This window comes from Mobula hypostoma, unplaced genomic scaffold (genome assembly GCF_963921235.1).
Source record: "Mobula hypostoma unplaced genomic scaffold, sMobHyp1.1 scaffold_163, whole genome shotgun sequence".
In the NCBI taxonomy this organism is placed as follows: Eukaryota; Metazoa; Chordata; class Chondrichthyes; order Myliobatiformes; family Myliobatidae; genus Mobula; species Mobula hypostoma.
Window position 1 is genome coordinate 156,884 of NW_026948199.1, and position 24,531 is coordinate 181,414.

General features: G+C 59.9%; 1 protein-coding gene across 3 annotated transcripts in view; it reads left to right on the forward strand.

The window, feature by feature from the left end:
* The window catches only part of LOC134341790 (large neutral amino acids transporter small subunit 2-like), a 59,461-nt gene extending 38,140 nt beyond the window's left edge, over window positions 1-21,321 (forward strand). For all 3 annotated transcript variants that reach the window (XM_063039713.1, XM_063039714.1, XM_063039712.1), the window contains 3 exons: window positions 1,420-1,573; window positions 2,237-2,360; window positions 20,791-21,321. In XM_063039713.1, the coding sequence (XP_062895783.1) occupies window positions 1,420-1,573; window positions 2,237-2,360; window positions 20,791-21,306 (794 nt within the window). In that variant the 3' untranslated portion in view covers window positions 21,307-21,321. The remainder of the gene's footprint in view (window positions 1-1,419; window positions 1,574-2,236; window positions 2,361-20,790) is intronic.
* Window positions 21,322-24,531: the final 3,210 nt, after the last annotated feature.

A 24,531-nucleotide genomic window follows, 5' to 3' on the forward strand; every position in this document is an offset into this window, starting at 1 on the left:
ATCCTCTCCCACTCCCCACGGACACTCTCCCCGTCACTGACTCTCCCCACGCTCAGTGAATCCCCTCCCACCCCACGGACACTCTCCCCGTCACTGACTCTCCCCACGCTCAGTGAATCCCCTCCCACACCCCACGGACACTCTCCCTGTCACTGACTCTCCCCAAACTCAGTGAATCCCCTCCCACTCCCCACGGACACTCTCCCCGTCACTGACTCTCCCCACGCTCAGTGAATCCTCTCCCACACCCCACGGACACTCTCCCCGTCACTGACTCTCCCCACACTCAGTGAATCCCCTCCCAAACCCCACGGACACTCTCCCCGTCACTGACTCTCCCCACGCTCAGTGAATCCTCTCCCACACCCCACGGACACTCTCCCCGCCACTGACTCTCCCCACACTCAGTGAATCGTCTCCCACACCCCACGGACACTCTCCCCGTCACTGACTCTCCCCACGCTCAGTGAATCCCCTCCCACACCCCACGGACACTCTCCCCGTCACTGACTCTCCCTACGCTCAGTGAATCCCCTCCCACTCCCCACGGACACTCTCCCCGTCACTGACTCTCCCCACGCTCAGTGAATCCCCTCCCACTCCCCACGGACACTCTCCCCGTCACTGACTCTCCCCACGCTCAGTGAATCCTCTCCCACACCCCACGGACACTCTCCCCGCCACTGACTCTCCCCACACTCAGTGAATCCTCTCCCACACCCCACGGACACTCTCCCTGCCACTGACTCTCCCCATACTCAGTGAATCCTCTCCCACACCCCACGGACACTCTCCCCGTCACTGACTCTCCCCACACTCAGTGAATCCCCTCCCACTCCCCACGGACACTCTCCCAGTCACTGACTCTCCCCACACTCAGTGAATCCTCTCCCACACCCCACGGACACTCTCCCCGTCACTGACTCTCCCCACACTCAGTGAATCCCCTCCCACACCCCACGGACACTCTCCCCGTCACTGACTCTCCCCACGCTCAGTGAATCCTCTCCCACACCCCACGGACACTCTCCCCGTCACTGACTCTCCCCACGCTCAGTGAATCCTGTCCCACTCCCCACGGACACTCTCCCCGTCACTGACTCTCCCCACACTCAGTGAATCCTGTCCCACTCCCCACGGACACTCTCCCCATCACTGACTCTCCCCACACTCAGTGAATCCCGTCCCACTCCCCACGGACACTCTCCCCGTCACCGCCTCTTAATACACAGCTTTTCACATCCCAGTGTATCTCTCCTGCACCTATCTGTTGGATTTAACCTCAGGAAATGAGTCCAAGGCAGCTGCTGTCCCACAGTCAGACAGAGACTGAACTTGGCTCAGTGTAAGCTTCTATAATCTGGAACTCTCGTGTCCTTTGACCTTTCCCCTCCTCTGATGTCTTGTGCATGCTTACAGGTCACTATTATTGGCTGGAGCCCAAGAATGCCTTCCAGATGTGGCAGAAGCCCGAGATCGGTTTGGTGGCCCTGTCGTTCCTGCAGGGTTCATTCGCTTACGGAGGCTGGAACTTCCTGAACTATGTGACGGAGGAGCTGGTCGACCCGTACAAGTAAGCAGAGGCCCCAGTCCGGCGACAGAGGACCCAGACGGACTGTGTGTGTGTGTGTGTTCTCCACTGTCCCAGTGATGGGCTCTGTGCTGTGTACCAGGCGATGTGAGTGTGTGTGTGTGTGTGTTTGAGAATGAGTGAATGTGTCTGTGTGTGCGAATTAGTGTGTGTGTTCTCACTCACTCTCTCTCTCTCCATCTCTCACTCACTCTCTCTTTCTCCATCTCCCACTCTCTCTGTGCTTGTTACTATTTTCTCTATATTTCTATTCTTCCGTCTCATCAATCTAACTCTTTAAAATCTTTTATTGTTCCTCTCATCTCCCTTCCCTCCTCCCGATCTCTCTCCTCTATCTCTCCCCTCCCTACTCCCTTCCCTGAATCCCCCTCTCTCCTGTTGCTTTCCCATCCCCTGCCTCTCCTCTCACCCTCCCTTCTTCTCCTCCTCTCTCCCCTCCCTCTCCATTTCCTCTCCACTCTCTCCTCCGTGTCTCCCCCTTCCCCATAACTTCAGCCCCTGCCCTCCTCTTCCCCGCCCCCTTCTCTCCCCTCTCTCCCTTCCACCTTCACTCTCTGTGCCCATTTTCCTCCCCTCTCTCTGCCCCCTCACACCCCTCCCTCTGCTCTCCCTGAAGTGATGTGTCACCCTCTCCCTCCCCTACAGGAACCTGCCGCGAGCGATCTTTATCTCCGTCCCGCTGGTGACCTTCGTCTACGTGTTTGCCAACATCGCCTATGTGACAGCCATGTCACCGATGGAACTGCTAGCCAGCAACGCGGTGGCCGTGGTAAGCTCATCTCTGACCTCACTCTGACCCCGCTTACACCCTCACCCTGAGCTCTTCGACCTCTGACCATGGCCCCATTGGCTCCCTGACCCCCAACCAGAACCCTACATCCGTCATGGTTCAATCCCAATACTGACTCCATCCCCACCATGACCCCGACTCTGACCCTGAGCCCAACCACTACCATGACCCCGATTCTGACCCTGAGCCCAACCACTACCCTGACCCCGATTCTGACCCTGAGCCCAACCACTACCCTGACCCCAACTCTGACCCTGAGCCCAACCACTACCATGACCCCAACTCTGACCCTGAGCCCAACCACTACCATGACCCCAATTCTGACCCTGAGCCCAACCACTACCATGACCCCAACTCTGACCCTGAGCCCAACCACTACCATGACCCCGACTCTGACCCTGAGCCCAACCACTACCATGACCCCAACTCTGACCCTGAGCCCAACCACTACCAAGACCCTGATTCTGACCCTGAGCCCAACCACTACCATGACCCTGATTCTGACCCTGAGCCCAACCACTACCATGGCCCCAACTCTGACCCTGAGCCCAACCACTACCAAGACTCCGATTCTGACCCTGAGCCCAACCACTACCATGACCCCGATTCTGACCCTGAGCCCAACCACTACCATGACCCCAACTCTGACCCTGAGCCCAACCACTACCATGACCCCAACTCTGACCCTGAGCCCAACCACTACCATGACCCCAACTCTGACCCTGAGCCCAACCACTACCATGACCCCAACTCTGACCCTGAGCCCAACCACTACCATGACCCCAACTCTGACCCTGAGCCCAACCACTACCATGACCCCAACTCTGACCCTGAGCCCAACCACTACCATGACCCCAACTCTGACCCTGAGCCCAACCACTACCATGACCCCGATTCTGACCCTGAGCCCAACCACTACCATGACCCCGATTCTGACCCTGAGCCCAACCACTACCATGACCCCAACTCTGACCCTGTGTCCAACCACTACCATGACCCCAACTCTGACCCTGAGTCCAACCACTACCATGACCCCGATTCTGACCCTGAGCCCAACCACTACCATGACCCCAACTCTGACCCTGTGTCCAACCACTACCATGACCCCAACTCTGACCCTGAGCCCAACCACTACCATGACCCCAACTCTGACCCTGAGCCCAACCACTACCATGACCCCAATTCTGACCCTGAGCCCAACCACTACCATGACCCCAACTCTGACCCTGAGCCCAACCACTACCAAGACCCCAATTCTGACCCTGAGCCCAACCACTACCATGACCCCAACTCTGACCCTGAGCCCAACCACTACCATGACCCCAACTCTGACCCTGAGCCCAACCACTACCATGACCCCGACTCTGACCCTGAGCCCAACCACTACCAAGACCCTGATTCTGACCCTGAGCCCAACCACTATCATGACCCCGATTCTGACCCTGAGCCCAACCACTACCGTGTCCCCAATTCTGAGCTTGACCCAGTAACTCCAACCTGACCTTGACCCTGACCCTGTGCCAACCTCGCTCTGACCCAAAGAGTAGGGTTTAATTGCCTTTACAGGAACATAGGTGATTGGGAGTGGAATCTCCAAGGGTGTCAGGTAATAGGGTCTGATCCACCGGAAGGTGAGGGATGTGGGCTGGTGAGAAACGGTGAAAGATGTGAGGAGCAGAATATTGAGTTTGTCTCGATAGAGATTCGGAGTAGTAAAGGGAATAAAATCACTGAGCAAGTTGTCCACAGGCCACTGAGGAATAACATTACTGCAGTAAACCAAGCAGTGTCTGACGCGTGTAAGAATGGAACAGCACGTCATGGGGGATTGTAATCTGCACGTTGATTTAGCAAATCAAGTAGGTCGAGGCAGTCTTAAGGAGGACTTCATACAATACTCGTGAGATACCTTTCTAGAACAGCACGTCACTGAACCTGCAAGGGAAAACGCTTTCCCTGAACTGGTCCTATTGAATGAGACAGATAGAATTAACGGTATAATAACCAGGGATCTTCGTGGATGATTGAATTTCTCATCCAAACGGAGGGTGCAACAGTTCGATGTAAAACAGGAGCCCTGGCTGAGACTGCAATGCGATGAGGGAACAGTAGGCCGGGAACAGACAATACGGGGGCAAAGGGGAGGAACAGTGGAGGGTATTCAAAGGCTTTTCACACTGCTCAACAAAAGCATATTCCAGGTAAAAGCAAGGAGTGTAAGGGAGGGGAGAGCCAGCCTGGAATAACTAAGGAAATAAAGGAAGGCATCAGACAGCGGTCGGCACGACGCTCTCCAGTATCAGCGACACGGGTTCAATTCCCACCACTGTCTGTGAGGGGTCTGTATGTTCTCCCTGTGAACGCGTGGACTTCCTCCGCGTGCTCCGCTTAGTCATTGCAAATTGTCCCGCGTTAGGCTGGGATTAAATTGGTGGGGGGGGGTGTTGGTGGGCAGTGTGGCTGGAAGGGCTAAAAGGGCCTATTCCACACTGTATCTCAATCAATCACTAAAGAAAGAAATAGTCGCTCTATGGCCTCCCCTTCTGCCACCACGAGGCCAGCCTCAGGGTGGAGAACACCTCGTATTCCGAATGGGAAGCCTCCAACCTGATGGCATGAACGTCGATATCTCAAACCTCCGGTAAAGAAAATTCCCTCCCCCTCCCCTCTTCCATTCCCCACTCTGGCCTCACCAGCTTGTCACCTCCCCCTGCTGCCCCTCCTCCTTCCCTTTCTCCCACGGTCCACTCTCCTCTCCTATCGGATCCCTTCCTCTCCAACCCTTCACCTTTCCCACCCACCTGGCTTCACCTATCACCTTCAAGCTGCCCTCTTCAGATTCCTCCCCCCATCTGTCTATTCTGGCGACTTTCCCCTTTCTTTTCAACTCTGAACAAGGGTCTCGTCCAAGAACCTTTGTCTATCTCCATCAACGCTGCGTGACCTGCTGAGTTCCTCCAGCATTTTGTGTGCGTGTCTCTGGATTTCCAGCATCTGTAGAATTTCTTGTGTAAAGCAGATAGTAATGTAAAAGGGTTGTTAAAGTGAACACAGGAAGATGAGAATTAATGTGGAAATGGCTACTTTGTGTTGGACTTGTCAGTGGAGGACGTGTTGAACATGCCAAAGAGCATGTTATGGGTGCAGCTGGGGATTAGGGTCTCTCTCAGTGCAATCTTTGTTGCTAAAGAGGTAGTGAGGGGCTTACTACTGAGTCTAAAGGTGGCCAAGTGCCTGGTCTTGTTAAAATGCATCTCAGGAGAATGAAATGGCAGAAGTTATAGTGGAGATGTTTATGATCATTTACCAAAATTCTCTGGACTCTGGGCAGGTTCTGACAACAAATGTCACACTGCTGTTTAAAAAAGGATGTAGGCAAAAGGAATATAAGTATAGGCCAGTTAGTTTAACGATTGTAGAAAGGATCTAGTGCTTTCTCGGCATACATGTCTAATAACCTCTTCTCGAGCTTCTAGTCGGGTACCAGTATCGATTACAACCAACGTTTCAATGACAAACTCATCCCTGGAGTAGATGGCAGAGTTTGCCATCGAAACATTGGTTACAATCGACACCTGCACCTGGCTGGAGCCCAAGAAGAGATTATTCGTTAAAGACGGTAGTTGGGAAAATGCTTGGTGCTATCATTAAGATAAAAATAGTGAGGCATCCTGATAGAAGTGTTTCCATTGGGCAGGCACAGCATGGGTTCATGAAAGGCAGGTCCTGTTTGACAAACTTACTGGAGTTCTTTCAGGATAGAATGAGTGCAGTGGATAGAGGAGAACAGGTGAATACTTGGATTTCCAGAAGGCGTTTGATAAGGTGCCACATGAAAGACTTATCCATAACATCAGGATGCATGGTTCAGGGAGTAACGTATTAGACTGGATGGAGGACTGGTTAACCAACAGAAGGCAGAGAGATGGGATAAATGGATGCTTCTCTGGTTGGCAATCAGTGGTGAGCTGTGTGCCACAGAGATCGGTACTGGGCCTGCAACTGTTCACGATATACATCAACGATCTGGAAGGGGGACCAAGTGTAGCATACCGAAGTTGCTGATGACACTAAATTGAGAGGAAAAGCAAATTGTGCAGAGGATGTGGAGAGTCTGCAGAGAGATATAGATAGGTTAGGTGAGTGGGCAAGGGTCTGGCAGATGGAGTACAATGTTGGTAAATGCGAGGTCATCCACTTTGGAAGGAAACATAGATTAGATTATTTAAATGGTGAAAGATTGCAGCACGTTGCTGTGCAGAGAGACTTGGGAGTGTTTGTGCATGAATCACGTGGATTGGTTTGCAGCTGCAACAGAAGGCAAACAGAATGTTGGCCTTCATTGCTAGAGAGATTGAATTTCAGAGCAGGGAGTTTGTTCTGCGGCTGGTGAGGCCACATCTGGAGTACTGCGTGCAGTTCTGGTCTCCTTAATTGAGGAAAGATGGACTGGCTTTGGAGGTGGTGCAGAGGAGGTTCAGCTGGTTGATTCTGGAGATGAGGGTGTTAGCCTATGAGGAGAGATCGAGTATACTCGCTGGAATTCAGAAAAATGAAAAGATATCCTTATAGAAACATATACAATTATGAAAGGGATGGATAAGATGCAGGGAGGAACATTGCTTATATTGGTAAATCAGACAAGAACTAGGAGATATAGTTTGGAGGAATAGATTTAGGATGGAGATTAGGAGAAACCGCGCCCAGAGACTAGTGATCGGTGGAGTTCTCTGCCTGGGGAAGCTGTGGAATCGGCCTCATCACCTATATTGAGGAGAAAGATAGATTTTTGCAGAGCAGGGGAGTTGAGGGTTGTGGGGAGAAAGCAGGTTGGTGGGCCCCAGTTTACTGCCAGATCAGTCATGCTTTATTGAATGGCCGACTCCTGCTCCTGTTTCTTTTGTTCTTATAACCCTATCACACCCTGACCCCATCTCACCCTGACCCCCATCTCACCCTGACCCCCATCACACCCTGACCCCATCTCACCCTGACCCCCATCACACCCTGACCCCCATCACACCCTGACCCCATCACACCCTGACCCCACCATATCCCTAAACCCGTCTGACCTCGCCCTGACCCCCAACCCCAACTCCAACTCCAACTCCAAACTGACTCCAGCTTTGTCTTCAACCTCACGGTGACCCTGATTCCCACTCCAACCGGCCTGCAGTTGTAACCCCTGACCCCTCCCATACCCTGTCCTCTGACCCCTCTGCCCAGACTGTGACCAGCCCTGGATCCAGACCCTGCCGTCCCTGGAGCAGAGAAAGATCACCCTCTGTCTGACCCTGTCCCTGTGAGTGTGAGATGGGACGGTGTGGAGGGAGCCTCACCCTGTGTCTGACCCTGTCCCTGGGAGTGTGTGACGGGACGGTGTGGGGGGAGCCTCACCCTGTCTCTGACCCTGTCCCTGGGAGTGTGTGACGGGACGGTGTGGAGGGAGCCTCGCCCTGTGTCTGACCCTGTCCCTGGGGGTGTGTGACGGGGCGGTGTGGAGGGAGACTCGGCCTGCGTCTGACCCTGTCCCTGGGAGTGTGTGACGGGACGGTGTGGAGGGAGCCTCACCCTGCGTCTGACCCTGTCCCTGGGGGTGTGTGACGGGGCGGTGTGGAGGGAGACTCGCCCTGCGTCTGACCCTGTCCCTGGGAGTGTGTGACGGGACGGTGTGGAGGGAGCCTCGCCCCGCGTCCGACCCTGTCCCTGGGGGTGTGTGACGGGACGGTGTGGAGGGAGCCTCACCCCACGTCCGACCCTGTCCCTGGGAGTGTGTGACGGGACGGTGTGGAGGGAGCCTCACCCTGTGTCTGACCCTGTCCCTGGGAGTGTGTGACGGGACAGTGTGTAGGGAGCCTCACCCTGTGTCTGACCCTGTCCCTGGGAGTGTGTGACGGGACGGTGTGGAGGGAGCCTCGCCCCGCGTCCGACCCTGTCCCTGGGAGTGTGTGACGGGACAGTGCGGGGGGAGCCTCACCATGTGTCTGACCCTGTCCCTGGGAGTGTGTGACGGGACGGTGTGGAGGGAGCCTCACCATGTGTCTGACCCTGTCCTGGGGGTGTGTGACGGGACGGTGTGGAGGGAGCCTCACCCTGTGTCTGACCCTGTCCCTGGGGGTGTGTGACGGGACGGTGTGGAGGGAGCCTCACCCTGTGTCTGACCCTGTCCTGGGGGTGTGTGACGGACGGTGTGGAGGGAGCCTCACCCTGTGTCCGACCCTGTCCCTGGGGGTGTGTGACGGGACAGTGCGGGGGGAGCCTCACCATGTGTCTGACCCTGTCCTGGGGGTGTGTGACGGGACGGTGTGGAGGGAGCCTCACATTGTGTCTGACCCTGTCCCTGGGGGTGTGTGACGGGACGGTGTGGAGGGAGCCTCACCCTGTGTCTGACCCTGTCCTGGGGGTGTGTGACGGACGGTGTGGAGGGAGCCTCACCCTGTGTCCGACCCTGTCCCTAGGGGTGTGTGACGGGACAGTGCGGGGGGAGCCTCACCATGTGTCTGACCCTGTCCCTGGGAGTGTGTGACGGACGGTGTGGAGGGAGCCTCACCATGTGTCTGACACTGTCCTGGGGGTGTGTGATGGGGCGGTGTGGGGGGAGCCTCACCCTGTGTCTGACTCTGTCCCTGGGAGTGTGTGACGGACGGTGTGGAGGGAACCTCACCCTGTGTCTGACCCTGTCCCCGGGAGTGTGTGACGGGACGGTGTGGAGGGAGCCTCACCCTGTGTCTGACCCTGTCCCTGGGAGTGTGTGACGGACGGTGTGGAGGGAGCCTCACCATGTGTCTGACCCTGTCCTGGGGGTGTGTGACGGGGCGGTGTGGGGGGAGCCTCACCCTGTGTCTGACTCTGTCCCTGGGAGTGTGTGACGGGACGGTGTGGAGGGAGCCTCACCATGTGTCTGACCCTGTCCCTGGGGGTGTGTGACGGGGCGGTGCGGGGGGAGCCTCACCCTGTGTCTGACCCTGTCCTGGGGGTGTGTGACGGGACTGTGTGGAGGGAGCCTCACCCTGCGTCTGACCCTGTCCCTGGGGGTGTGTGACGGGACGGTGTGGAGGGAGCCTCACCCTGCATCTGACCCTGTCCCTGGGGGTGTGTGACGGGACGGTGCGGGGGGAGCCTCGCCCTGTGTCTGACCCTGTCCCTGGGGGTGTGTGACGGGGCGGTGCGGGGGGAGCCTCACCCTGTGTCTGACCCTGTCCTGGGGGTGTGTGACGGGACGGTGTGGAGGGAGCCTCACCCTGTGTCTGACCCTGTCCCTGGGAGTGTGTGACGGGACGGTGCGGGGGGAGCCTCAGCCTGTGTCTGACCCTGTCCCTGGGAGTGTGTGACGGACGATCCGGAGGGAGCCTCACCCTGTCCCTGGGAGTGTGTGACAGGACGGTGTGGAGGGAGCCTCACCCTGTATCTGACCCTGTCCCTGAGATTGTGTGATGGACGATCCGTAGGGAGCCTCACCCTGTGTCTGACTCTGTCCCTGGGAGTGTGTGACGGGACGGTGTGGAGGGAGCCTCGCCCTGTGTCTGACCCTGTCCCTGGGAGTGTGTGACGGGACGGTATGGAGGGAGTCTCACCCTGTGTCTGACCCTGTCCTGGGGGTGTGTGACGGGACGGTGCGGGGGGAGCCTCACCCTGTGTCTGACCCTGTTCCTGGGGGTGTGTGACGGGACGGTGCGGGGGGAGCCTCACCCTGTGTCTGACTCTGTCCCTGGGAGTGTGTGACGGGGCGGTGTGGGGGGAGCCTCACCCTGTGTCTGACCCTGTCCCTGGGGGTGTGTGACGGGACGGTGTGGAGGGAGCCTCACCCTGTGTCTGACCCTGTCCCTGGGGGTGTGTGACGTGGCGGTGTGGAGGGAGCCTCACCCTGTGTCTGACCCTGTCCCTGGGGGTGTGTGACGGGGCGGTGCGGGGGGAGCCTCACCCTGTGTCTGACCCTGTCCCTGGGGGTGTGTGACGGGACGGTGCGGGGGGAGCCTCACCCTGTGTCTGACTCTGTCCCTGGGAGTGTGTGACGGGACGGTGTGGAGGGAGCCTCACCCTGTGTCTGACCCTGTCCCTGGGGGTGTGTGACGTGGCGGTGTGGAGGGAGCCTCACCCTGTGTCTGACCCTGTCCCTGGGGGTGTGTGACGGGGCGGTGTGGAGGGAGCCTCACCCTGTGTCTGACCCTGTCCCTGGGAGTGTGTGACGGGACGGTGTGGAGGGAGCCTCACCCTGTGTCTGACCCTGTCCTGGGGGTGTGTGACGGGACGGTGTGGAGGGAGCCTCACCCTGCGTCCGACCCTGTCCCTGGGGGTGTGTGACGGGACGGTGTGGAGGGAGCCTCACCCTGTGTCTGACCCTGTCCTGGGGGTGTGTGACGGGGCGGTGCGGGGGGAGCCTCACCCTGTGTCTGACTCTGTCCCTGAGATTGTGTGACGGGACGGTGTGGAGGGAGCCTCACCCTGTGTCTGACCCTGTCCTGGGGGTGTGTGACGGGGCGGTGTGGGGGGAGCCTCACCCTGTGTCTGACTCTGTCCCTGGGGGTGTGTGACGGGGCGGTGTGGGGGGAGCCTCACCCTGTGTCTGACTCTGTCCCTGGGAGTGTGTGACGGGACGGTGTGGAGGGAGCCTCACCCTGTGTCTGACCCTGTCCCTGGGGGTGTGTGACGTGGCGGTGTGGAGGGAGCCTCACCCTGTGTCTGACCCTGTCCCTGGGAGTGTGTGACGGGACGGTGTGGGGGGAGCCTCACCCTGTGTCTGACCCTGTCCCTGGGGGTGTGTAACGGGGCGGTGTGGAGGGAGCCTCACCCTGTCCCTGGGAGTGTGTGACAGGACGGTGTGGGCGGAACCTCACCCTGTGTCTGACCCTGTCCCTGGGAGTGTGTGACGTGGCGGTGTGGAGGGAGCCTCACCCTGTGTCTGACCCTGTCCCTGGGAGTGTGTGACGGGACGGTGTGGAGGGAGCCTCACCCTGTGTCTGACCCTGTCCCTGGGAGTGTGTGACGGGACGGTGTGGGGGGAGCCTCACCCTGTGTCTGACCCTGTCCCTGGGAGTGTGTGACGGGACGGTGTGGGGGGAGCCTCACCCTGTATCTGACCCTGTCCCTGGGGGTGTGTAACGGGGCGGTGTGGGGGGAACCTCACCCTGTGTCTGACCCTGTCCCTGGGAGTGTGTGACGGGACGGTGTGGAGGGACCCTCACCCTGTGTCTGACCCTGTCCGTGGGAGTGTGTGACGGGACGGTGTGGAGGGAGCCTCACCCTGTGTCTGAATCTGTCCCTGGGAGTGTGTGATGGACGGTGTGGGGGGACCCTCACCCTGTGTCTGACCCTGTCCGTGGGAGTGTGTGACGGGACGGTGTGGAGGGAGCCTCACCCTGTGTCTGACCCTGTCCCTGGGAGTGTGTGACGGGACGGTGTGGGGGGAGCCTCACCCTGTGTCTGACTCTGTCCCTGGGGGTGTGTGACGGGGCGGTGTGGGGGGAGCCTCACCCTGTGTCTGACTCTGTCCCTGGGAGTGTGTGACGGGGCGGTGTGGGGGGAGCCTCACCCTGTGTCTGACTCTGTCCCTGGGGGTGTGTGACGGGGCGGTGTGGGGGGAGCCTCACCCTGTGTCTGACTCTGTCCCTGGGAGTGTGTGACGGGGCGGTGTGGGGGGAGCCTCACCCTGTGTCTGACCCTGTCCCTGGGAGTGTGTGACGGGACGGTGTGGAGGGAGCCTCACCCTGTGTCTGACCCTGTCCCTGGGGGTGTGTGACGGGAGCCTCACCCTGTGTCTGACCCTGTCCTGGGGGTGTGTGACGGGGCGGTGTGGGGGGAGCCTCACCCTGTGTCTGACCCTGTCCCTGGGAGTGTGTGACGGGACGGTGTGGAGGGAGCCTCACTGTGTCTGACCCTGTCCCTGGGGGTGTGTGACGGGAGCCTCACCCTGTGTCTGACCCTGTCCTGGGGGTGTGTGACGGGGCGGTGTGGAGGGAGCCTCACCCTGTGTCTGACCCTGTCCCTGGGGGTGTGTGACGGGACGGTGTGGGGGGAGCCTCACCCTGTGTCTGACTCTGTCCCTGGGAGTGTGTGACGGGGCGGTGTGGGGGGAGCCTCACCCTGTGTCTGACCCTGTCCCTGGGGGTGTGTGACGGGGCGGTGCGGGGGGAGCCTCACCCTGTGTCTGACCCTGTCCCTGGGGGTGTGTGACGGGACGGTGTGGAGGGAGCCTCACCCTGTGTCTGACCCTGTCCCGGGGAGTGTGTGACGGGACGGTGTGGAGGGAGCCTCACCCTGTGTCTGACCCTGTCCTGGGGGTGTGTGACGGGGCGGTGCGGGGGGAGCCTCACCCTGTGTCTGACCCTGTCCCTGGGGGTGTGTGACGGGACGGTGTGGAGGGAGCCTCACCCTGTGTCTGACCCTGTCCCTGGGAGTGTGTGACGGGACGGTGTGGAGGGAGCCTCACCCTGTGTCTGACCCTGTCCTGGGGGTGTGTGACGGGGCGGTGTGGGGGGAGCCTCACCCTGTGTCTGACCCTGTCCCTGGGAGTGTGTGACGGGACGGTGTGGAGGGAGCCTCACTGTGTCTGACCCTGTCCCTGGGGGTGTGTGACGGGAGCCTCACCCTGTGTCTGACCCTGTCCTGGGGGTGTGTGACGGGGCGGTGTGGGGGGAGCCTCACCCTGTGTCTGACCCTGTCCCTGAGATTGTGTGATGGACGATCCGTAGGGAGCCTCACCCTGTGTCTGACCCTGTCCCTGGGGGTGTGTGACGTGGCGGTGTGGAGGGAGCCTCACCCTGTGTCTGACCCTGTCCCTGGGGGTGTGTGACGGGGCGGTGCGGGGGGAGCCTCACCCTGTGTCTGACCCTGTCCCTGGGGGTGTGTGACGGGACGGTGCGGGGGGAGCCTCACCCTGTGTCTGACTCTGTCCCTGGGAGTGTGTGACGGGACGGTGTGGAGGGAGCCTCACCCTGTGTCTGACCCTGTCCCTGGGGGTGTGTGACGGGGCGGTGTGGAGGGAGCCTCACCCTGTGTCTGACCCTGTCCCTGGGGGTGTGTGACGGGGCGGTGCGGGGGGAGCCTCACCCTGTGTCTGACCCTGTCCCTGGGGGTGTGTGACGGGACGGTGTGGAGGGAGCCTCACCCTGTGTCTGACCCTGTCCTGGGAGTGTGTGACGGGACGGTGTGGAGGGAGCCTCACCCTGTGTCTGACCCTGTCCTGGGGGTGTGTGACGGGGCGGTGTGGGGGGAGCCTCACCCTGTGTCTGACCCTGTCCCTGGGAGTGTGTGACGGGACGGTGTGGAGGGAGCCTCACTGTGTCTGACCCTGTCCCTGGGGGTGTGTGACGGGAGCCTCACCCTGTGTCTGACCCTGTCCTGGGGGTGTGTGACGGGGCGGTGTGGGGGGAGCCTCACCCTGTGTCTGACCCTGTCCCTGAGATTGTGTGATGGACGATCCGTAGGGAGCCTCACCCTGTGTCTGACCCTGTCCCTGGGGGTGTGTGACGTGGCGGTGTGGAGGGAGCCTCACCCTGTGTCTGACCCTGTCCCTGGGGGTGTGTGACGGGGCGGTGCGGGGGGAGCCTCACCCTATGTCTGACCCTGTCCCTGGGGGTGTGTGACGGGACGGTGCGGGGGGAGCCTCACCCTGTGTCTGACTCTGTCCCTGGGAGTGTGTGACGGGACGGTGTGGAGGGAGCCTCACCCTGTGTCTGACCCTGTCCCTGGGGGTGTGTGACGGGGCGGTGTGGAGGGAGCCTCACCCTGTGTCTGACCCTGTCCCTGGGGGTGTGTGACGGGGCGGTGTGGAGGGAGCCTCACCCTGTGTCTGACCCTGTCCCTGGGAGTGTGTGACGGGACGGTGTGGAGGGAGCCTCACCCTGTGTCTGACCCTGTCCTGGGGGTGTGTGACGGGACGGTGTGGAGGGAGCCTCACCCTGTGTCCGACCCTGTCCCTGGGGGTGTGTGACGGGACGGTGTGGAGGGAGCCTCACCCTGTGTCCGACCCTGTCCTGGGGGTGTGTGACGGGGCGGTGCGGGGGGAGCCTCACCCTGTGTCTGACTCTGTCCCTGAGATTGTGTGACGGGACGGTGTGGAGGGAGCCTCACCCTGTGTCTGACCCTGTCCTGGGGGTGTGTGACGGGGCGGTGTGGGGGGAGCCTCACCCTGTGTCTGACTCTGTCCCTGGGGGTGTGTGACGGGGCGGTGTGGGGGGAGCCTCACCCTGTGTCTGACCCTGTCCCTGGGGGTGTGTGACGGGGCGGTGTGGGGGGAGCCTCACCCTGTGTCTGACCCTGTCCCTGGGGGTGTGTGACGGGGCGGTGTGGGGGGAGCCTCACCCTGTGTCTGACCCTGTCCCTGGGAGTGTGTGACGGGGCGGTGTGGGGGGAGCCTCACCCTGTGTCTGACCCTGTCCTGGGGGTGTGTGACGGGGCGGTGCGGGGGGAGCCTCACCCTGTGTCTGACCCTGTCCCTGGAGGTGTGTGATGGGACGGTGTGGGGGGAGCCTCACCCTGTGTCTGACCCTGTCATTGGGAGTGTGTGACGGGACGGTGTGGGGGGAGCCTCACCCTGTGTCTGACCCTGTTCCTGGGGGTGTGTGACGGACGGTGTGTGGGGAGCCTCACCCTGTGTCTGACTCTGTCCCTGGGAGTGTGTGACGGGACGGTGTGGAGGGAGCCTCACCCTGTGTCTGACCCTGTCCCTGGGAGTGTGTGACGGGACGGTGTGGGGGGAACCTCACCCTGTGTCTGACCCTGTCCCTGGGAGTGTGTGACGGGACGGTGTGGGGGGAGCCTCACCCTGTATCTGACCCTGTCCCTGGGGGTGTGTAACGGGGCGGTGTGGAGGGAGCCTCACCCTGTCCCTGGGAGTGTGTGACAGGACGGTGTGGGGGGAACCTCACCCTGTGTCTGACCCTGTCCCTGGGAGTGTGTGACGGGACGGTGTGGAGGGACCCTCACCCTGTGTCTGACCCTGTCCGTGGGAGTGTGTGACGGGACGGTGTGGAGGGAGCCTCACCCTGTGTCTGACTCTGTCCCTGGGAGTGTGTGATGGACGGTGTGGGGGGACCCTCACCCTGTGTCTGACCCTGTCCCTGGGAGTGTGTGATGGACGGTGTGGGGGGAGCCTCACCCTGTGTCTGACTCTGTCCCTGGGAGTGTGTGACGGGGCGGTGTGGGGGGAGCCTCACCCTGTGTCTGACTCTGTCCCTGGGGGTGTGTGACGGGGCGGTGCGGGGGGAGTCTCACCCTGTGTCTGACCCTGTCCTGGGAGTGTGTGACGGGGCGGTGTGGGGGGAGCCTCACCCTGTGTCTGACCCTGTCCCTGGGAGTGTGTGACGGGACGGTGTGGAGGGAGCCTCACTGTGTCTGACCCTGTCCCTGGGGGTGTGTGACGGGAGCCTCACCCTGTGTCTGACCCTGTCCTGGGGGTGTGTGACGGGGCGGTGTGGGGGGAGCCTCACCCTGTGTCTGACCCTGTCCCTGGGAGTGTGTGACGGGACGGTGTGGAGGGAGCCTCACTGTGTCCGACCCTGTCCCTGGGGGTGTGTGACGGGAGCCTCACCCTGTGTCTGACCCTGTCCCTGGGGGTGTGTGACGGGGCGGTGTGGAGGGAGCCTCACCCTGTGTCTGACCCTGTCCTGGGGGTGTGTGACGGGACGGTGTGGGGGGAGCCTCACCCTGTGTCTGACTCTGTCATTGGGAGTGTGTGACGGGGCGGTGCGGGGGGAGCCTCACCCTGTGTCTGACCCTGTCCTGGGGGTGTGTGACGGGGCGGTGCGGGGGGAGCCTCACCCTGTGTCTGACCCTGTCCCTGGGGGTGTGTGACGGGACGGTGTGGAGGGAGCCTCACCCTGTGTCTGACCCTGTCCCGGGGAGTGTGTGACAGGACGGTGTGGAGGGAGCCTCACCCTGTGTCTGACCCTGTCCTGGGGGTGTGTGACGGGGCGGTGCGGGGGGAGCCTCACCCTGTGTCTGACCCTGTCCCTGGGGGTGTGTGACGGGACGGTGTGGAGGGAGCCTCACCCTGTGTCTGACCCTGTCCTGGGAGTGTGTGACGGGACGGTGTGGAGGGAGCCTCACCCTGTGTCTGACCCTGTCCTGGGGGTGTGTGACGGGGCGGTGTGGAGGGAGCCTCACCCTGTGTCTGACCCTGTCCCTGGGAGTGTCTGACGGGACGGTGCGGGGGGAGCCTCACCCTGTCCTGAGGGTGTGTGACGGGGCGGTGCGGGGGGAGCCTCACCCTGTCCTGAGGGTGTGTGACGGGACGGTGCGGGGGGAGCCTCACCCTGTGTCTGACCCTGTCCCTGAGGGTGTGTGACGGGACGGTGTGGAGGGAGCCTCACCCTGTGTCTGACCCTGTCCCTGGGAGTGTGTGACGGGACGGTGTGGGGGGAGCCTCACCCTGTGTCTGACCCTGTCCCTGGGGGTGTGTGACGGGACGGTGTGGAGGGAGCCTCACCCTGTGTCTGACCCTGTCCCTGAGGGTGTGTGACGGGACGGTGTGGAGGGAGCCTCACCCTGTGTCTGATCCTGTCCTGGGGGTGTGTGACGGGGCGGTGCGGGGGGAGCCTCACCCTGTGTCTGACTCTGTCCCTGAGATTGTGTGACGGGACGGTGTGGAGGGAGCCTCACCCTGTGTCTGACCCTGTCCTGGGGGTGTGTGACGGGGCGGTGTGGGGGGAGCCTCACCCTGTGTCTGACTCTGTCCCTGGGGGTGTGTAACGGGGCGGTGTGGGGGGAGCCTCACCCTGTGTCTGACCCTGTCCCTGGGGGTGTGTGACGGGGCGGTGTGGGGGGAGCCTCACCCTGTGTCTGACCCTGTCCCTGGGGGTGTCTGACGGGGCGGTGTGGGGGGAGCCTCACCCTGTGTCTGACCCTGTCCCTGGGAGTTTGTGACGGGGCGGTGTGGGGGGAGCCTCACCCTGTGTCTGACCCTGTCCTGGGGGTGTGTGACGGGGCGGTGCGGGGGGAGCCTCACCCTGTGTCTGACCCTGACCCTGGGGGTGTGTGATGGGACGGTGTGGGGGGAGCCTCACCCTGTGTCTGACCCTGTCATTGGGAGTGTGTGACGGGACGGTGTGGGGGGAGCCTCACCCTGTGTCTGACCCTGTTCCTGGGGGTGTGTGACGGACGCTGTGTGGGGAGCCTCACCCTGTGTCTGACTCTGTCCCTGGGAGTGTGTGACGGGACGGTGTGGAGGGAGCCTCACCCTGTGTCTGACCCTGTCCCTGGGAGTGTGTGACGGGACGGTGTGGAGGGAGTCTCACCCTGTGTCTGACCCTGTCCCTGGGGGTGTGTGACGGGACGGTGTGGGGGGAGCCTCACCCTGTGTCTGACCCTGTCCCTGGGAGTGTGTGACGGGACGGTGTGGGGGGAGCCTCACCCTGTGTCTGACCCTGTCCCTGGGAGTGTGTGACGGGACGGTGTGGGGGGAGCCTCACCCTGTGTCTGACCCTGTCCCTGGGAGTGTGTGACGGGACGGTGTGGGGGGAGCCTCACCCTGTATCTGACCCTGTCCCTGGGGGTGTGTAACGGGGCGGTGTGGAGGGAGCCTCACCCTGTCCCTGGGAGTGTGTGACAGGACGGTGTGGGGGGAACCTCACCCTGTGTCTGACCCTGTCCCTGGGAGTGTGTGACGGGACAGTGTGGAGGGACCCTCACCCTGTGTCTGACCCTGTCCCTGGGAGTGTGTGACGGGGCGGTGTGGGGGGAGCCTCACCCTGTGTCTGACTCTGTCCCTGGGAGTGTGTGACGGGGCGGTGTGGGGGGAGCCTCACCCTGTGTCTGACTCTGTCCCTGGGGGTGTGTGACGGGGCGGTGTGGGGGGAGCCTCACCCTGTGTCTGACTCTGTCCCTGGGAGTGTGTGACGGGGCGGTGTGGGGGGAGCCTCACCCTGTGTCTGACTCTGTCCCTGGGAGTGTGTGTCGGGGTGGTGCGGGGGGAGTCTCACCCTGTGTCTGACCCTGTCCTGGGAGTGTGTGACGGGGCGGTGTGGGGGGAGCCTCACCCTGTGTCTGACCCTGTCCCTGGGAGTGTGTGACGGGACGGTGTGGAGGGAGCCTCACTGTGTCTGACCCTGTCCCTGGGGGTGTGTGACGGGAGCCTCACCCTGTGTCTGACCCTGTCCTGGGGGTGTGTGACGGGAGCCTCACCCTGTGTCTGACCCTGTCCTGGGGGTGTGTGACGGGGCGGTGTGGGGGGAGCCTCACCCTGTGTCTGACCCTGTCCCTGGGAGTGTGTGACGGGACGGTGTGGAGGGAGCCTCACTGTGTCCGACCCTGTCCCTAGGGGTGTGTGACGGGAGCCTCACCCTGTGTCTGACCCTGTCCCTGGGGGTGTGTGACGGGGCGGTGTGGAGGGAGCCTCACCCTGTGTCTGACCCTGTCCTGGGGGTGTGTGACGGGACGGTGTGGGGGGAGCCTCACCCTGTGTCTGACTCTGTCATTGGGAGTGTGTGACGGGGCGGTGCGGGGGGAGCCTCACCCTGTGTCTGACCCTGTCCTGGGGGTGTGTGACGGGGCGGTGCGGGGGGAGCCTCACCCTGTGTCTGACCCTGTCCCTGGGGGTGTGTGACGGGACGGTGTGGAGGGAGCCTCACCCTGTGTCTGACCCTGTCCCGGGGAGTGTGTGACAGGACGGTGTGGAGGGAGCCTCACCCTGTGTCTGACCCTGTCCTGGGGGTGTGTGACGGGACGGTGTGGAGGGAGCCTCACCCTGTGTCTGACCCTGTCCCTGGGGGTGTGTGATGGGGCGGTGTGGAGGGAGTCTCACCCTGTGTCTGACCCTGTCCCTGGGGGTGTGTGACGGGAGCCTCACCCTGTGTCTGACCCTGTCCCTGGGGGTGTGTGACGGGGCGGTGTGGGGGGAGCCTCACTCTGTGTCTGACCCTGTCCCTGGGGGTGTGTGACGGGGCGGTGTGGAGGAACCCTCACCCTGTGTCTGACCCTGTCCTGGGGGTGTGTGACGGGACGGTGTGGGGGGAGCCTCACCCTGTGTCTGACCCTGTCCCGGGGAGTGTGTGATGGGACGGTGTGGAGGGAGCCTCACCCTGTGTCTGACCCTGTCCTGGGGGTGTGTGACGGGACGGTGTGGGGGGAGCCTCACCCTGTGTCTGACCCTGTCCCCGGGAGTGTGTGACGGGACGGTGTGGGGGGAGCCTCACCCTGTGTCTGACCCTGTCCCTGGGGGTGTGTGACGGGAGCCTCACCCTGTGTCTGACCCTGTCCTGGGGGTGTGTGACGGGACGGTGTGGGGGGAGCCTCACCCTGTGTCTGACCCTGTCCCCGGGAGTGTGTGACGGGACGGTGTGGGGGGAGCCTCACCCTGTGTCTGACCCTGTCCCTGGGGGTGTGTGACGGGAGCCTCACCCTGTGTCTGACCCTGTCCCTGGGAGTGTGTGACGGGACGGTGTGGAGGGAGCCTCACCCTGTGTCTGACCCTGTCCCTGGGGGTGTGTGACGGGGCGGTGTGGGGGGAGCCTCACCCTGTGTCTGACCCTGTCCTGGGGGTGTGTGACGGGGCGGTGTGGGGGGAGCCTCACCCTGTGTCTGACCCTGTCCTGGGAGTGGGTGACGGGACGGTGTGGAGGGACTCTCACCCTGTGTCTGACCCTGTCCCTGGGGGTGTGTGACGGGACGGTGTGGAGGGAGCCTCACCCTGTGTCTGACCCTGTCCTGGGGGTGTGTGACGGGGCGGTGCGGGGGGAGCCTCACCCTGTGTCTGACCCTGTCCCTGGGGGTGTGTGACGGGACGGTGTGGGGGGAGCCTCACCCTGTGTCTGACCCTGTCCTGGGGGTGTGTGGAGGGAGCCTCACCCTGTGTCTGACCCTGTCCCTGGGGGTGTGTGACGGGGCGGTGTGGAGGGAGCCTCACCCTGTGTCTGACCCTGTCCCTGGGGGTGTGTGACGGGACGGTGCGGGGGGAGCCTCACCCTGTGTCTGACCCTGTCCCTGGGGGTGTGTGACGGACGGTGTGGAGGGAGTCTGACCCTGTCCCTGGGGGTGTGTGACGGGACGGTGTGGGGGGAGCCTCACCCTGTGTCTGACCCTGTCCCCGGGAGTGTGTGACGGGACTGTGTGGGGGGAGCCTCACCCTGTGTCTGACCCTGTCCCCGGGAGTGTGTGACGGGACGGTGTGGAGGGAGCCTCACCCTGTGTCCGACCCTGTCCCTGGGGGTGTGTGACGGGGCGGTGTGGAGGGAGTCTCACCCTGTGTCTGACTCTGTCCCTGGGGGTGTGTGACGGGAGCCTCACCCTGTGTCTGACTCTGTACTGGAGTCTGATTCCCGGGCCCGCTTTGACCAGAGTGACTGCAGTAGCTGTCATTGTCCAGTGGAAAACGGTGAATGAAATCTGTGTGTAGTACACGTCCAGAGCATCTGAGTGCAGGTGTGCCGGCTTATCAGGGGTTTACAGTCACTCACTCCTCTCTTCCCTCCCTCAGACCTTTGGGGAGAAGCTGCTCGGGGTCATGGCCTGGATCATGCCAATCTCGGTGGCTCTTTCCACCTTTGGAGGTGTCAATGGTTCGCTCTTCACCTCGTCAAGGTCAGTGCGTTTGCCTTTGTGGGAACAGAGGGCTGGTTCCAGGGCCCCTTGTGGGGATTCTGCGGGAGTTACCGTCACTCCTCATGGGTTGGTGCTGTTAGGTGGGGGAGGGCATGAAACTTGGGTGGTGAGATGTCAGGGAAGAACTGTAGTGCGAGAGTCTGGGGCCAGGGGGCACAGGCTCAGAATACAAGGATGTCCCCTTAGAGCAGAGGTGAGGAGGAATTTCTTTTACCAGAGTGTGGTGAATCTGTGGAATTCATTGCCACCGACGGCTGTGGAGGCCAAGTCATTTCATACATTGAAAGTGGAGATGGATAGGGTCTCGATTGGTAAGGGTCTGAAATGTTACGGGAACGAGGCAGGAGAATGGGTTGAGTGGGAAAATAAATCACCCATGATAGAATGGTAGAACAGACTCAATGGGCTGAATGGCCTAATTCTGCTCCTGTGACTGTGGAGTGTTTAGGATTCTGGAGTTAGGTTGTGTGTGAGTGTACGTGCTCATGAGTTGTCACCTCCCCCTGTGATGTTATCGTGAGTGAATGCATTGTCTGTGGGTGAAGGTACCCTGTAACTTGCTGTGAGAACCTTCAGCAGCTCAGCCCTTTGGTATGTCTTCCCTGTCCCAGGCCAGTGACACACCACTCAGCAGCTGCAGTCCTGGGGCTCCAACTTCTGTCTCTTATTCCTTTCCATCTTTCTCTGTCCCCCTCGCTCTCTCTCCCTCTCCCTATCTGTTCTCTCTCTGTGCCCACGTCTCCCTCTGTCCCTCTCCCTGTGAGTGTTTGTCTCTGTGTGCACATGTGTGTATTTGAACCCTCTCCCTATGACCTGTGACCCTGGGGTCTGGTTCCCACCCACGCCCAGAGATGTATGAGTCGGTGGGCTAATCAGCCCCTGTGTGTTGTCCCCCCAGTGTATGGGTGAGCTGTGGAATGTGGAGGGAATGAAATGGGACAAGAAACAGGCCATTCAGCCCATTGATACTGTTGTGCTGTTGTGTTATTTTACTTTACCCCACTTTCCTCCCTTACTCCCCTCTGTTCCCTAATGTACAAGTGTTACATGGAGGACCAGGAGACACGAGATGCTGCAAATCTCCTGCAACATACACAAAGTGATGGAAGATCCCAGCAGGTCAGGCAGCTTGTATGGAGGGAAACGGACAGTCGAGCTTTTGTGCCAAATCTCTTCGTCGTGACTGGGAGATGGGGAGTAAGTGGGTATTGATTCTCGAGAGTGACAGAGGGGTAGAAGTAGCACAGGTAACGTAAATATCTCTCTACAATCAATATCACTGGCCCATGAGACTCAGTGATGCTGCGTTGTGGCAGGCCACATCCGGAGTGTTGATTGAATCGGTTTAGTTATAACGAAAGGTTGACTGGGTTCTCTGGCGTAGATAACAATGAGGAGCGATCTTATGGAGGCACACAAAACAAAACTGTGCAATACATGCATCTGTATATACAGAGCCTGTAAAAAGTATTCACCACCACCCCTTTGGAAGTTCTATCTTTTATTGTTTTACAACATTGAATCACAGTGGATTTAATTTGGCTTTTTTTGACACTGATCAACGGTAAAGGACTCTTTTGTGTCAAAGTGAAAACAGATCTCTACAAAGTGACGGAAATGAATGACAAATATAAAACACAAGATAATTGATTATAAGTATTCACCCCTGCAGGTCAGTATTCAGTAGATGCACCTTTGGCTGAGATTACACTTTGAGTCTGTGTGGATGGTCTCCCATCCCCACACCCGTCCAATCTCTGTAATGTTGCACCTGAACCGCACCCTCCAGTTCCACTGGAAGCTCATTGCACGCTCGCGACACCCCCTGAGTGAAGAAGCTCCCCATCAGATTCCCCCAAAATACTTCCCCTTTCACCCAAAACCTATGACCTCTAGATGTAGCCTCACCTGACCCAAGGGGTGAAAACCTGATTGGTTAATCAGGGAAGCCTCTAGTTTGGGACAACTCTTAAAGAACAAAAGCTGATGGAGAAAAGAGATGTTTGTTTGGGACACTACGCTGGTTATCAGGACAGGAGACTATCGCCGAACCGTTTCTAACTAATGTCAGTCGCGTGCACCTTGACTTACTGTCCAGTTAGACTCTACACTGTGCTGAGAGCCAGCACGTTTCAAATAGCATCAGTTGCATGTGGTTGTGTTCAAAAAACTCTGCAATTTCCCCCCGATCTTCTTCACAAGTTCTGTCAGACTGCACGGGGATCACGAGTGAACAGCCCATTTCAATTCTCAGTTGGTTTGCGGTCTGGATTCTGACCTGGACACTCCAGCTCAGAACTTTGTTGTTATAAAGTCATTCCTGTGTAGCTTTGGCTTTATGCTTGGGGACATTAAATAGACTATAGGGAGCTTTTGGTCCGTAATGACAGAGGAGGAAGCTTGTTAACTCAGCGATGGTTTTATTGTGATAGACACAAACAGACTGGACACCACGATCCAGAGAGTGAACCCAACCAGTCTCACACCGACGGGGGAGGTGACCATCACGCACCCCGGTTACGGTCAGGGTGACCCACAAATACACAAGCGAATAACTGTATAACCCAAACTAAAATGTGACATTAAATGAACTGGAACTTCCCACAAAAAGCACTTAAACACGAGAACAATAAACAGTGCTGGTCATTAGAGATGCAGGGGCAGGCTGTTGACTATGCCACCCCCCGCCCCCCCCCCGAACACCAGCACAGAGCGTTACCATATATTATAAAGTACTTATCATTATTAGTATTGTCTTGCTGGAAACAAACCTTCTCCCAGGTCACAGTTCTCTTGCAGACTGCATCAGGATTTCCCTGTCTTTTGCTGCATTCATTTTACCCTCTACCTTCCCAAGCCTTCCAGGGCCTGTACCGGTGAAGCATCCCCACAGCACGATACAGCCACCACCAAGCTTCATGGCAGGGATGGTGTGTTTCTGATGATGTGCGGTGTTCGGCTTATGCAGACATAGTGTTTAGTCTGATGGCCAAAAAACCTCAATTTTGGTTTCATCAGACCATAGAACCTTCCAGCAAAAACAAAGAGTTCTGAATTGTCTTCATGGTTATTTCACAACAACTATCAGTGACAAAAATCGCTATTTGAAAAGAGTTCTGTCTGAGCATTGTGTACTGTCTAACTGGGCACTAAGTTGAGTGTGTGTCTAGCTACACATATGCACCCTTGGGTTAGGGGAGGTTAGATCTTGAGGTCATAGGTTTAAGGGTGAAAGATAAAGTATTTCAGAGGAATCTGATGGGGAGCTTCTTCACCTGGGGAGCGTGGAATGAGCTTCCAGTGGAACTGGTGGCTGCAGGTTCGAGTGCAACGTTAGGGGAGTTGGTTGGTATGTGGATGGGAGAGGGTTGGAGAGCTTTGGTGTGGATGGGACTGGACAGGACCTGATGGGCTGAGTGGCCTGTTTCTGTGTTGTGGTACTTACTCTGTGACTCCAGTGGCCATCACGTTTACTGAGATACAGCGAGAAGCTTTTGCTTTGCACGCTATCCAGACAGATCCAGAACGGAGGCTCTGCCTGAGCCTACTGATACAGTAGGTGCTCCCAGGATTTCTGGTCGCCCCATTATGGGAAGGTCTCTGAGGGTGTGAAGAG